Source organism: Penicillium pulvis (assembly GCF_028828015.1).
Source record: "Penicillium pulvis strain IBT 33274 chromosome Unknown scaffold_8_segment0_segment0, whole genome shotgun sequence".
Lineage (NCBI taxonomy): Eukaryota > Fungi > Ascomycota > Eurotiomycetes > Eurotiales > Aspergillaceae > Penicillium > Penicillium pulvis.
Window position 1 is genome coordinate 404,796 of NW_026643080.1, and position 13,166 is coordinate 417,961.

The following is a 13,166-nucleotide window of genomic DNA, read 5'->3' on the forward strand; positions in this document are numbered from 1 at the left end:
AACATTGAAATCCTGCACGTATACATGCAGTATGTACGTGGATGATCCTGAAATCCTGACCTCATCGAGACCAGCCCAAGTATTCACATTCCAACCACCGAGTTACGCAATGTTACCAACATCGGCCAATTTATGAGATATTCATATTCATTCCAGGAACGACTGGGATATTCAAGAGCATCTAAGCCAAACATCTGGTCGCAGGTTCTGACCGGTAAACAATACACGATATGACAATGGTCGGGCAAGGTGCTGAGTTTGTCGGGTCATGTAAACCGAATCCATAGACCCACCCAAGTGACACCTTACGCTGATCAATAACTCGATTGGAAATGAGACTGTCAGCCTCCCGAGCGAAGGACCAATGAAGTAGCCACTGACTGGCCCGCACGGAGATGGTGCAAGCTTGCGATAATCGCGGGTACCAACGCCTTGCGATTGATCGGCAACCTGCATGACGCTAGGGCGGATGATGTTCAATTATGTAGATTCGTTATACGTATCTGATTCAATCCCTGAGTCGGGTAACCCGATATGGAATTGTTTTGCGAACCATTGCGAACGATTAAAATTTTAGTCGTCGACATGGTCTTGCCAGTCTTTCGATATTATGGTGTCAGGACACACTATGTAGGATCAGAACTAGCTATGATCAGTGAAACAACCGGTTCGTCTGTTTCAATATGAAAATAAGGGAGTCGCAACAAACAATGCTGACGTGGGGTACTAAGTCTAGCAGACCTGTCACATTCAACTTGATCAGCAGCACTTGGCAGTTAAGCTTCTCCCTGCACGGTGCTAAGAGAAATTGGAGCAATAGCCAACGCAAGGGCTATCCTTGGTTTCATTCTTTAGGGTGGGGGAGGTTTTCTTCAATTTCATACCAAAATGAGCATACAATCTCTGCGTACGAAGTGCACAATTGTTTCTTTCTACGAATAGTAGCCTAAGGTATCAAGTTCATCGGTCAGTAGCTATCCACGGTCTTATGAGAAATAATTTGCATGCATGTATGCATTTTAGAAAACCATGAATGAGAGAACAAAGTATCGAAATCAGATTACCGTAATTTGTAACACAACCGGGAATCGGGACTATGGATGGATCCGCCTTCGTACATTTCCAGGCTCGAGACGGTACAGTAGTCTAGGAAATAGGCGCGGCAGGACGCCTACATAATCCAGGGATTTTTCGTTGAAAATCTCATCAATAATTGCGATTAAATACATGCCCTGTACTTCTCTGGTCTGGATACAGGGAGCAAAATAGGGTAAAAAAGAAACAAGAAAGGTAGCATTGCAAACAGAAACCCACCCGCCAAATACTCGAAATCGAGTACGCTAATGATCAATCAACTGCACACCACCTTCGGACTTTTGAAGACTATTAAACGAGTAGCGTCGGAGCGTGTCTCCCTTCCAGGCTAGAAGACCGGCAAGGAAGAATGCAAAGATGCTAAAAAGCGCCATCATTCCAAACACCCAAGCCGTACCTACAGTAGCCTGCCACTCGCCAATGAAGAAAGGAATAGCAACACCCAGTGCTAGTCGCCAGAAATTAAGGATAGTCACCACTTCCTGCGAGTGATCTGTAAAGCATTCCACGCCATAGTTCACGATGACTGGAACAAGAGAGACCTCGGTGAGCTGTAGCAGGAAGATGGCTAGGCCCAAGACCATATAATGTAAGTGGTATTGCAGGCCAGCACCAAATATCCCTAGCGCAGTAGGAAGCAGAATCGCTGGCATACAGAGCAGAGGAAAGAGTCGATTCTCCGGCTTCCAGACTCCGTTGCAGTATCGGCGGGTGAACCACAACGGAATGCGATCGTTGAGGAAGAATCCCCATGTCTCAGCGGCAGCTACACCGAGCCACTGGACGAAAGTGAAACAGGCAACCTGGAGAGCGGAGAAAGAATAGCCGCCTTCTTCGATCGGGGATCCCAGGAACACCGAAGTCAGTGTTACAACACCTACAGCCCACCCAAAGGCTAAAAAGAGAACGGCGCTAGTCAAAATAGTCACAGGGCAAGCAGCAACTAGCAGCAAAGTCTTTGCAGATCGTCGGCCATCTTCCTTCGTTCGTGGAACGGTCGCGGTACCCGGCAAGAAGGTAGCGATTCGGTTGGAGATCCACTCCTTAGGAAGAGGAGGGTAGACCTTGCCATCGCGAGAGAACCCAGTCTCTTCCAGAAAAAAGAAGACAATAATTGCAAGAGATCCCTCAGCACCAACTCCCCACCAGAACTGAACTGACCAGGGTGCATACTCGACAATGAACCCACTCAAGGTCGGTCCAAACTGGACGCCGAACAAGGTACATACGCCGTAGACTGCGAATGCTTTCCCACGTTGGTGTAGAAAGAAGAGGTCCAGCACAATACCAGCTCCGATAGTCGAGGCGACAGAGCCGAATGTCCCACCAACCCAACGAGAGATGATAAAAGGGATGTAGTCATTCTCTCCAGTCATACATGCGGACCAGACGCTACACCCCAGCATTCCAAGCAAACCCCAGAATATACAAGAGCTTCGCCCAACCCGCTGGGCTAGAATTGCCCACAGGAAGGGACCGGTTGCCAGCCCAGCGATCCCAGCAGATGCCTACCACGCAGGGGTATGTCAGTCATCTTCCGAGAGAAAAAAAGGGGCAAGAAAAACAAAAGATCGTCCCCAGAAGGACAGAAAAACACGTGGAAATCGCGTGGGAAAATCACACGCTTCATGACTTACCGAGTAGGAAAGTTCAGACGCACTCTTGTGATAGACCTGAGCTTGTGCAAAAAAGCCCGACTGATTGGCCAAAGTCTGTGCGATTCCAATCCAAGTGCACACTGAAACCAGGCCCAATATGCCGACTTTCTTGCGCAGTGGCCAATTCAAAGGATCTGCCGCGTCACTGCTGGGTTGTGGAACTAGCAGAAGGCCAGACGGTGTATGTCTTAGTTTCTCAGGCGTATCATTCCTCTCTATATCGTCGAGTATATCCATGTTGTACCAGAATGCGGGTTCACAAAAAGAGAGGTAGGAAAACAGAGACTATACATTAACACAAAAAGAGGAAATGGAAGATTCGGAGAAAAAGAAAGGAATGGAGTAAGCCCACAAGATACGTTCTAGAAAGGGAGAAAAGCAGGAAAGGAACCAGTCATAAAATGCGGCAGTTACATGAGAAAGCGTGGCATCTCACCTTGGCATACACTTTGTGCAAGGGCATGACCTTGAAACCTTGGAATTGGGTATTGTATTGTACATCCAGTCTATACAATTTTCATAATTGATTGCCGGACATGCACCCGAGTGGGGCTCCGCGCCAATGATTGACTAGTTGCCTCTAGTTAACTTTGATGTTTGATGCATCTGGCATGAACCTTGCAGGGGGCCCGTTCCCCCAAGGGATTCCGTTTGAACCCCTCGTCGCCCTTTCTTTCATATCTTTCCACAGGTGTTTCTATGGGTAGGATATACCCTGGTAGTAACACAAGAAATACAAGAAAAAAACTTGGCGTCTCAATTGAAAATGGCCATCGAACAAACTGCAAGTCGCTTTTATAACTTGAGTTGGAAGTAAACAAAGTACTGACAGAAATATGCTGCTTAGGACCATCGTCCTCATGCTTTCAAAATCTTGATTGTCGGGTGTGGATTAGGTAGGACTATATCTCATCACACTTGAAAGCCAAGAATTTAACGAAATAATATAGGCGGTCTTACCTGCGCGATCGCCTGCCTCAGAGAAGGCCTACAGGTAACGATGGTGGAGCAAGCGAGTGAATTAGGAGAGGTAAGACGACAGAATAAAAAGAAGAGTAATCCACCAAAAAGGGCATTACGTACCAACCATCATCCTAGATCGGCGCAGGAATTCAAATGCCGCCTAACGCGGTGCGAGTGATGGATGATTTCGGTTTGGTCGAAGAACTTGAAAAAGCCGGCGCAGTCAACATCTCCGGTCACTGCCTCCTCAAGTACAGCAATGGAAATTCTATTGCCAAGCGTCCTGGCCATGTGTGGCAACGGAAGCACTTTGGCCAAGCGTGGTATGTGATTCACCGCGCGGACTACCATCGTGTCTTGCGTGAGGAAGCCACTAGACTGGGTGCGACGATACGCCTCGCGTCGGAAGTTATTTCAGCCGATTCGAAGACCACTTCGGTACTACTCGCTTCTCAGGAGAGGTTGTATGCGGACATCATTATTGGTGCGGATGGTATGTGACACAATGGGAATTCCTGTACCAATGTACCACCTAAACTCTAATGCATATGATCTCATCTAGGGCTGCGGTCGGTGGTCCGTGATGAGGTTCTTGGCTACCATGTTGGTCCCAGTGATACGGGGGATTTAGCTTATCGAGCAACATTTCCCAAAGAGCGGGTAGAGGCGTTGGATGAGTCCTTGATTGAGCCTTCGCTCCGATGCTGGTTGGGACCTTATCAGCATGCGGTCTTGTATCCGGTGCGCGGCGGTGCTACGTACAACCTTGTCCTAGTGTTCGTTGATTCTCTTGATTTATCCATTATCGTGTTGGTCTAATGACAACTTTTTTTTAGGTGTCCTGATGACCTACCACCGGGCGTGGCTACAGAGGAGGGAAATACTCAAGAAATGCGGAATCTATTCAAAGGATGGGATCCAAGGCAAGAATACTACGAGCATGACTTCAATACTACAATTGAGCTAACGATACTTGATAGACTAACAAAGATGATCGCACAAGTCGACAATGCGCTCAAATGGAAGATTTGCCACATGAAAGAGTTAGATACCTGGTGCAGGGTGGGTCCCAGAATATTCCACAGAGATATCCAATGCAGCAGTACCTAATGCAAATACAGGGATCGATTGCTCTTCTAGGAGATGCATGCCACCCTACCCTACCATACCAAGCCCAAGGTGCCGCAATGGCTGTCGAAGATGGAGCTGCTCTAGGCGTCCTTTTGGGGAAACTCTCACGAAGCGACCTACCTGCTTCTAAGATTCCTGACGTCCTGCAACTATACGAGCTCATTCGCAAACAGAGAACGACAATCAATGTTCAGGGTGCCGTCGCAAACCAGAAGTTGTACCATATGGTTGACGGACCTGAGGCGGACGCCCGGGATGAAGCATTCCTTCACGTGGATTGGGAGAATCCCGATCATGATTTCCCATTTGGATGGGGTAATGTGGGATATCTCAAGCGTTTGATGGCTTTCAATGCGACTGTCGATGCAGGTCAGCAGTTTGATGAGTGGGTAGCGAAAATAGGAAAGTAAAAGGCGTGGAATGAGCTCTGATCTGCCATCCGCTCACATAACTGATCTCGACTCGGTTCCGATTGGTACATCGTGCTTGGGCCGCGACCCACCTGTTCATCTCATCTTAATTTCAGCTTGAAACTAAGAGAAGATAGCTATTTCGGTTTTGAATGATAAAGGATTCATTTCACTATTGATAGCATTTCGATATGACGAAAAACAATATTTAGCGATTCCAATGTTTATTTTTTGTTGTATAGATCCAAAGTCAGGAACCTCCCGCACGAGATCCAAGGTTGAGGATTCCTGATCGACTGGAATGATCAACAAAGTTAGCGCGGAATGAAGCTCCATGTTTGTTACTCTGTTTAAGTTTTTTTTCCCCTTCACTTTATTCTGGATTCATAGCTCATCAAGCTTACTAGTCGCTCCTTATTGATTTTCGTCACCCCCACACCTCCTTTTGTGTTCCCCGCCACTCGTTTTCTTTTTTCCTTTGGGCCACAACGAATGCGTCAGCGGAGTGACATGCAAACACCCCGCTCAGGGGACTCATATTACATCCCACCGATGCTATGGCGACCACCGCACCACTAAGCGCAAAAAGCAAGCTCGCCGGTCCTGGCGCATCCCTGAAAATCACCCCCTCCAACTCCCCCGTACTCAGACCTGGATCCCGATCTCCCAGCAAATCCTCCCACCAATCGATACTCTCCCTCCAAACCGTCATCGGAACTTCTACCACTACCCCTAATGGATTCTCCAGCCATGATCAGAGCAAGAGCTTTGCGCTGTGCGCCGGTTCTGCCGCTGTCCTTGCCGAACTTGATGATGACGCCAACGTCATCCAACGATTCTTTCGTGCTCGTCCCTCCGCCACCAGTGTGAACCCCACCTCCTCTTTCTATAACCAAGGGACCCCTCCCTCTACGCCGGATCCCCGATCACGATCCTTATCCCACATTCGCTCCAATCCCCATCTCAATGTTCCCAATGGGTCACCCTCGAGCGAACTCCTAGACAATGGTAGCCCGCGCGCGTGGTCTTCAAGAGAAAGAGTCAAGGCTGTAACTAGTGTCTCCATCAGTCCCAATGGGCGATTCCTAGCTGTAGGAGAGGTGAGTACGCATTTGAAATAAGACAATTCCACAACGTGCAGGATGGAATTTGACAATGGGCTAGACCGGCTACAACCCTCGAGTTTTGATCTTCTCTACCGCCAAAGACGCTCTACCAGACGTTCCGCTCTCCATCCTCTCAGAGCACACATTCGGTGTGCGCAGCATAGCCTTCAGTCCCGACTCCCAATACCTCGCTACCCTGGGCACCATGAATGATGGATTTCTCTTGATTTGGGCTGTCAATCTCAAGAATGGATCGGCCAGGTTACACTCGGCGAACAAGTGCACTTCTTTTGTTCGTGACATGTGCTGGGTTGGCCAGTCGCTAGTTACGTATGTGAACAAAGTTAAAGAAAATTTGATATCCGACTAATACGTTGATAGAACCGGAGTTCGCCATGTCAAAGTGTGGAGGCTACCAGCTCCCCAACGCCCCGTTTCCCCGACCAAGTCCCGGCTACACGCAGATGGTGCGGCTCCGTCACCAAGCCCCGCTCCCAAAGCCCTCTCAGGAAGGAATTGCCTGTTGGGAGCATTAGGTGATAACACATTTAGCTGTATATCCAGCATCTCGGATCAAGAAGCGGTGATTGGCACTGAATCTGGTGCCCTCTGTCTCCTCGACGATCGGGAAGGGTCTCAAAAGTTATCCCTCGTGACCCAACTTGGATTTGGAATAAGTTCTTTGGCCGTTGATTTCGATCGGGAAACAATTTGGCTTGGTGGTCGTGGAAAAAAGATGCAGAAATTATCTTTCGACTCTCTCCGAATAGCGCCGCCATCGACCACCATGTCGCCTGCCAGATCGGGAAAAGTGACACCAGCACCAGATAAGCTGAACAAGGCCCCTGCAATCACCTGTATGGGATCCCTTTCCTCGCATCTCGTCACAGTTGAGGCAAACCGCGAAATCAATATCTATTCGATAGATGCTTTGCGCGATGAAGGCGAGCAAGAGAATGGGCAGACTTCGATGCAGGCCCACCGAGACCCAGTACTCGGTATCCGACGCTTGGCGAAACCGAATGAATCTTCGGCCGACTTTTTCTCGTGGTCCCGAAACGGTACTGTCAATTTCTGGGAGGCCCCGGACAAGTGTCTTTCCTCACAGACTGTGCCTCTTGAGCAAGCAGCTGCGGTGGACGAAGATGTTGCCAATGAGTTGAAGGTACTGAGAGCTGCAGACAAGGCAGAATGGTTCGTGTCTGGTGACAAATTTGGAGTGCTCAAGCTCCTCTCCTCCAACCCATGGGCTTGTGTTACTGAAGCGCGTGCTCACGGCGCTGAGATCACCGATATTGCCATGCATGTTTCATCTGACTCTTGCTTGATCGCTAGTTCTGGTCGAGATCGCATGGTCCAACTATTCCAGAAAACCGATGACACTCTGCAACTGATCCAAACTATGGATGAGCACGTCGGGGCAGTGGGGCAGATTTTGTTCATGAACGACGGTGAGAAGCTGTTGTCGAGTTCTGCAGACCGGACGGTCATTGTCCGAGAGCGTGCGACACGAGAGGAAAACGGAGCAACTTCAGTTGCTTATCTTATTTCTCGAGTCATCACCTTGAAGGCATCTCCCGTGTCCATGGCGCTCTGCCCTGACGATCCCAATACGCTTTTTGTATCGACAATGGATCGAAATATCTCAAAATTCGACATTCCCTCTGGGCGACAGCTACACTGCTTCCGTGCGTCCGACTCCGAAGGGAATGATGCCGTCATAATGGGATCCTTGACTGTTATGTCGGAAATTCCGGGCCAATGCCCGAAGCTCCTGATCGGACTCTCAAGTACTGACAAGTCCATTCGTGTATATGACCTGGAAAGAGATGTCTTGCTCACTGGAGAGTTTGGCCACACAGAAGGCGTATGTGACGTTCTGCTAATGGAAGAAGCTGATGATTCGAACAAATCATCCTCGCAGCGAAACTTGATATCCGCTGGTATGGATGGTATTCTGATGATCTGGAACCTGTCTGTGCAGCCTCAGCCATCTCCTGATCAGGCTAATGGAAATGAGGATGACGGCCCGATGAAGGAAATGGCAGCAGCCAAGCCGCCTCTTCGCAAAGTGCTTTCGAGGAGCGAGTTAGCCGGGTTCCGCCCTGAGAATCCCCTGGGAACACCCACACCAGTCCGCGAGCTTTCTCCGACCTTATCGAAGAAACTATCCAAGCTCTCCTTGACACCATCAAACCTGAAGAACCATTCGCTTGCAGAAACACCGTCGCCTCCCAATCGTCTCTCGCCAACCTCCTACACTTCTGTGAATCACAGTCGTCGATCCCCTTCGCCAGTGAGCCCGAAATCAAGACCTTCGGCTTCCAGGAAACCCAACAGTACTAGAAACACCAATCGACGTACGTCCCTCGACTTCCGAACCCGCGCGAAACAATCGACCCGCAGCGAGTTTGGCAGTCTGGAAATGTCCAGCGAGCAATTATGTCGCACTCTACGAGCGTACCGAAAGAAGCTTCATGGCTCATCCCAGCAAATAGAAGCGCAGAAAGAGCTCGAACGTGAACTCAGTCTCACGCTTCATGCCGTGAATGCGCGGTCACTCAGTGACGAAAGTGCGGAGACAGAAACAGACAGTAGTGGCAAAGACATGGATCGCAAACCCAGTTTCTCCTCTACTTCCCCAAGATCGCCTCATCAGCCTCGTCACGCGCCTTCGACTCCGTCGCTACGTCACAGGAATTTGCCGAAATTACGGAGCCAATCCTACGACGCAACTGCCGATGAATAACCATTCACTACAATCTTTACTTGATTGTCTCTTGACCTAAAGAACTTGCCAGCATGTGACAGTCTCCATGAGATTTGGCATCGCGGGAGTTTATTTTTACGATCAGGGCTGACATTGGATCGCCCTTAAATCCTACGTGAACTTATGCTCGTTTCACGTCTTCCTTCCCTCCATCTATTTGCTTTTCTTTTTTTTGCTCTTTCGTATGGCGATTTCGGCCTCTTCGTTCTTTCCATTCTCTTTCGCCTTTTTCTCATTTTATATTCTCCTTGCATCCCTCTTCTGTTAAGGGAGGGCGACATTTGTCTTCTTACTGTTTCTCATATTTTTCATTTCTGATGATACCCATATTACTCTAGCTGGCTGATGCAGTGTCTACAGAGCTTATAATTTTCATACTTTATCTATCTCACAATTTATTCGTCTTTATTCTTGAATATGGCTATGCGATGGTAGTGTTGATATGCGTCAGACAAGGTCTGCCAAAGACTCATCTTGAAGCTGGGTCGTCAATGGCTGGCTGGGTGCCTGGTAAGAGTAATAATTAGATCGCGGTGCCTTGGGAGCAGTTCGTTCCATCTGTAGCAATTATTGTCTTAGAACAAATAAACATAGTTTCTGGCCTTAACGACTCCATTTCTTGAGTACTGCTGTTCAGGCACCAAAAAACCGAGCTTTGCAGCGGCAGCAGCCTTGGAAGTAATACTCCAACTCCGGAAGTCAGGCGAGGAGAGTCCTGGACAATCTCCTACCCACCTGAGAGGCTGTATCAGTGTCAGCACGGGCCCAGACCCAGCGATCATCGGGTCGCCCCGTCGATCTCTCGGTAATAGCCTTTTTGACGCCTCGATCTACAGTCGAGTGCCCTGGATGTGCCTTGTTGGGCTAAGCTGCTGGACGCCCTCAAAGCAAGTGGATTTCAATTTTACTTTTTACTAATTCCATTTATGGATTGGCTTCAGTTACTCCGTAGAACGCGAGACTGGGGCCACGAGGGGAAAAGAACATCAAGCCGGTAACCTTCACAACCTCGTCATTAATTGGACAGAATACGAGAACTTTGTCATTGGTATTACGCCCAGAAAGTGCATATAGGAAGAGAATGTTAAAATGTAAAGGATCGATATTGACTTGCTAAATACAATGGGGCTAAGTAGCAAGACCTCCGCAGGGTCTTCGTGTATTCTGGGTTAAGTCACTATTGGAGGAGAGGCTGATCTTCCCCAGGTTTACCATCTTCATGCTTGGAATTTTGCCCGCGCTTCTTGCGACGACGTCTCTTTTTCGTATTAGAATGAGTACTCGCATGATCAGGATGATCTCCCTGTTGATCGTTGTTCTTTGTGACATTCTTGTCTTCCCCATCGGAAGAGCTTGTCCCGGTTGTATGTAGCACAACCTTGCGAATGCCATTAACATCCACTATCTGCTCCGTGATGCTGCCGCTCCGAGCCGGACCACGGTGGTGGTAAATGAATTCCGAGTGTGAGTCAACGGACTTGATACTACCCGTCAGACTGCTGTCCTTTTGCGTTGAAGAGGAGTGAGGCTGTTCTTCCCATTCTTCGTGGACCGGATCAGGGATTGACACTTGAGGGAGGTCTTTGTACTGCTGAGAATTGTTGCTCTTGGTGACCGTGTCATTGGAGGTAATGGTGCCATAGCCAATTTTCAACGCGTGAGCGCCATCCTTTGCATCCGAGCCAGGATTGACCAGGCCTTCACCGATACCCCCTTGAAAGCCGATGGATGGGATCTGAGGTTGGGACTCGGATGTGCTTTGGCCAGATTCAAAGTCGGTCTGGGCCGAGCGAGAGGGTGAGGTGCCACTGCGTTTGATTTTCACAGTATTGTAACGGGTTTGACGAGGTCGACTGGCCAGGTTCGAAGGGCCCAGATGTTTCAGATGTTCTCGAATTTCATCAGTGGCCCCTCTCTGAGTGATCCACACGTCCGGCGTGCCTGTATTGTTGTCGTCCGCATGCTTGCGTAGCTGGAATCGAGGTTGAGGTGCTTCGACGGAGCTGCGACGACGAAAGAGATCAGATGCATGTGAAGCGGAAGTGGATATGGTGCCATCTTCGCCGATCTGCTCTCCATCGACAACAGAACTCGCCATGGGGGGTTCTTCAATAATTTTGCCCTTGGGCACTCGAGATTTGGGTGCAGGGGCCATGCGACGAATGGCCTTATGAACGTCAATAAACACGTCAGACTCATCGATGATTTCTCTGTATCCTAAGTCAGCCAAATGTAATCAACCGGGACGGGGTCTGGTGACATACTCTCCAATCAGTTCTTCAATCACATCTTCAAGGGTGACCACTCCGAGGGCACCCCGGTCTTCACTTGGGTATTCCGACACCATGACCATGTGAGATTTTCCTTCTTGGAAAAAGTTGACAATATCTAAACAGGAGGTTTCAGGGCGAGTCTCTGGCAGCGTAGCCAGAGCAAAATCACGAACACGTTTACAGTCCTCCGGATCGTAGGTGATGAGCATTTTGACAAGAAGCATTCCAACAAAATTCGTTGGGTTTTCGGGTGCGTGGATAGGGATCCGAGAATATCCTTGGGAGAGAATGACATCCATGGTGCGTTCATCCAACACAGTGTCGGCGGACATAGTAAAGACGTCTTCCATTGGCGTCATAATACTTCCAACCGACTTTTCCTTCAAGTCTAGTACAGCACTGATGATCGTCACTTCGTCGGAGGTGAGTTGTTCCCCAGCCTCACCCAAAGTTCTGTGCAGAGTGACCAGGGTCTTAAGTCCAGCCTTTTTGTAGATAGTGCCATGATCCTCGCCGAGAAGTCTGTCCAGCAACTTTGCAACCGGCCAAGCGACCGGGGACATGAGATACATCAGAACCAGAACACACGGTGCCATCCAGGCCCCGATCGGCAGACCATAACGAACACAGATCGATTGGGGGACGACCTCGCCGAAGATAACAATCAGTGCAGTACTTCCGAGGACCGCCGGCCATCCACCGCCGAGAGTCCGATCCAGGACGATAGGTAAGGTCTCGTTTGTGATCACGTTGCTGAGTAGGAGGGTCACCAGTACCCAATGTTTCCCACGCTTCAGCAGGTTTAGAACACTAGCGGCGTTTTTCTTCTCCGATTCCTCGCCAGACGTTTGAATCACTTGGAGATACACTTCATCCTGTCCCATCAAAGCAATAGTGAGTCCCGCAAAGGCTCCGCCGCTGAGAACAAGGGCCGCTGAGAATCCCAGGTACAGCCATAGACTCGGGTCATTAGGCTCTTTCGGAGGTTCGTCGTGAGAGAGGGAGGTAAAAAAGACGGGCGCAGCTGTTGTGAACGGTAGATGGAAGAATGTGAGAGATAAGCACTTGGCCAATCCCAGCACTAGGGACCGGGCGGCAAAAAGAGAGGTCGGACGATTCATCACCACTGCAGTCTTCACCAGACCACGGTCGCACGATAGGAAGAGAGGGGAACGGGGCGGGGGGAGAAGATTGCAAATCTAAGATCAATCTAGCCCCAAATGGCACATCGTTGTGGTGTGGTGTAAGCGGAAACGACACAAGTAAAAACAATAATGGAGACAGGTCAATTTGGACAATCTGGATGAAAAGAAAATGGAGACGTCCTTGGGAATTGGGTTTCAGCCAGCGGGCTGTCGACACCTGACGATTGCGGCACAAAGGCCCCACAATTCCCGTTCACCATTGCCCATCATCCATACATCATTCATCAACATCAACCTTCAATTTTGCCAAGCCCTCGAGGAGATTCGAGGTGATTTGATCGGCGTCTTTCTCAGGTACGTTGAGAGGTACATCGATGGGTACATTTCCGGGTACATCCTCAGACACATCCTCAAGTACATTTCCGGGTACATCCCCAGGTACATTTCCAGGTACATCCGCAGGTACATCTCCAGGTACGTCACCGGGTACATCGCCGGGTACATCACTGGGTACATCCTCGTCGTCATCAGAGTCTGGGAGAGTGAGAACCAGTCTTCGCTTCGTCGCCCTGTTCTTGGTCACCTTGTTCATGGTCACCTTGCTCTGGTTGACCC

The 13,166-nt window shown here is 49.3% G+C and overlaps 4 protein-coding genes across 4 annotated transcripts; 2 read left to right on the plus strand and 2 right to left on the minus strand.

Annotated features, from left to right (window-relative positions):
- Positions 1 to 1,340: 1,340 nt before the first annotated feature.
- On the minus strand, positions 1,341 to 2,990 carry N7503_009560 (uncharacterized protein; the record flags this gene model as incomplete). Its single annotated transcript, XM_057069106.1, has 2 exons — positions 1,341 to 2,603; positions 2,733 to 2,990. 2 exons carry the CDS (start codon positions 2,988 to 2,990, stop codon positions 1,341 to 1,343), a joined length of 1,521 nt encoding a protein of 506 aa, XP_056915717.1.
- A 715-nt stretch (positions 2,991 to 3,705) lies between these two features.
- Positions 3,706 to 5,257, plus strand: N7503_009561 (Salicylate hydroxylase; the record flags this gene model as incomplete). The annotated part of the gene is made up of 5 exons (XM_057069107.1): positions 3,706 to 3,808; positions 3,862 to 4,209; positions 4,279 to 4,492; positions 4,553 to 4,778; positions 4,820 to 5,257. Coding segments are annotated over 5 exons (1,329 nt in total), but the record flags the coding sequence as incomplete, so codon positions are not given.
- A 557-nt stretch (positions 5,258 to 5,814) lies between these two features.
- On the plus strand, positions 5,815 to 9,112 carry N7503_009562 (WD40 repeat domain-containing protein; the record flags this gene model as incomplete). The annotated part of the gene is made up of 3 exons (XM_057069108.1): positions 5,815 to 6,357; positions 6,422 to 6,693; positions 6,745 to 9,112. The coding sequence occupies 3 exons, from the start codon at positions 5,815 to 5,817 to the stop codon at positions 9,110 to 9,112; spliced, it is 3,183 nt and encodes a 1,060-aa protein (XP_056915719.1).
- Positions 9,113 to 10,310: 1,198 nt separating this feature from the next.
- N7503_009563 (putative DUF21 and CBS domain protein (Mam3)) lies at positions 10,311 to 12,527 on the minus strand (the record flags this gene model as incomplete). The annotated part of the gene is made up of 2 exons (XM_057069109.1): positions 10,311 to 11,343; positions 11,398 to 12,527. The coding sequence occupies 2 exons, from the start codon at positions 12,525 to 12,527 to the stop codon at positions 10,311 to 10,313; spliced, it is 2,163 nt and encodes a 720-aa protein (XP_056915720.1).
- Between the last annotated feature and the right edge of the window lie 639 nt (positions 12,528 to 13,166).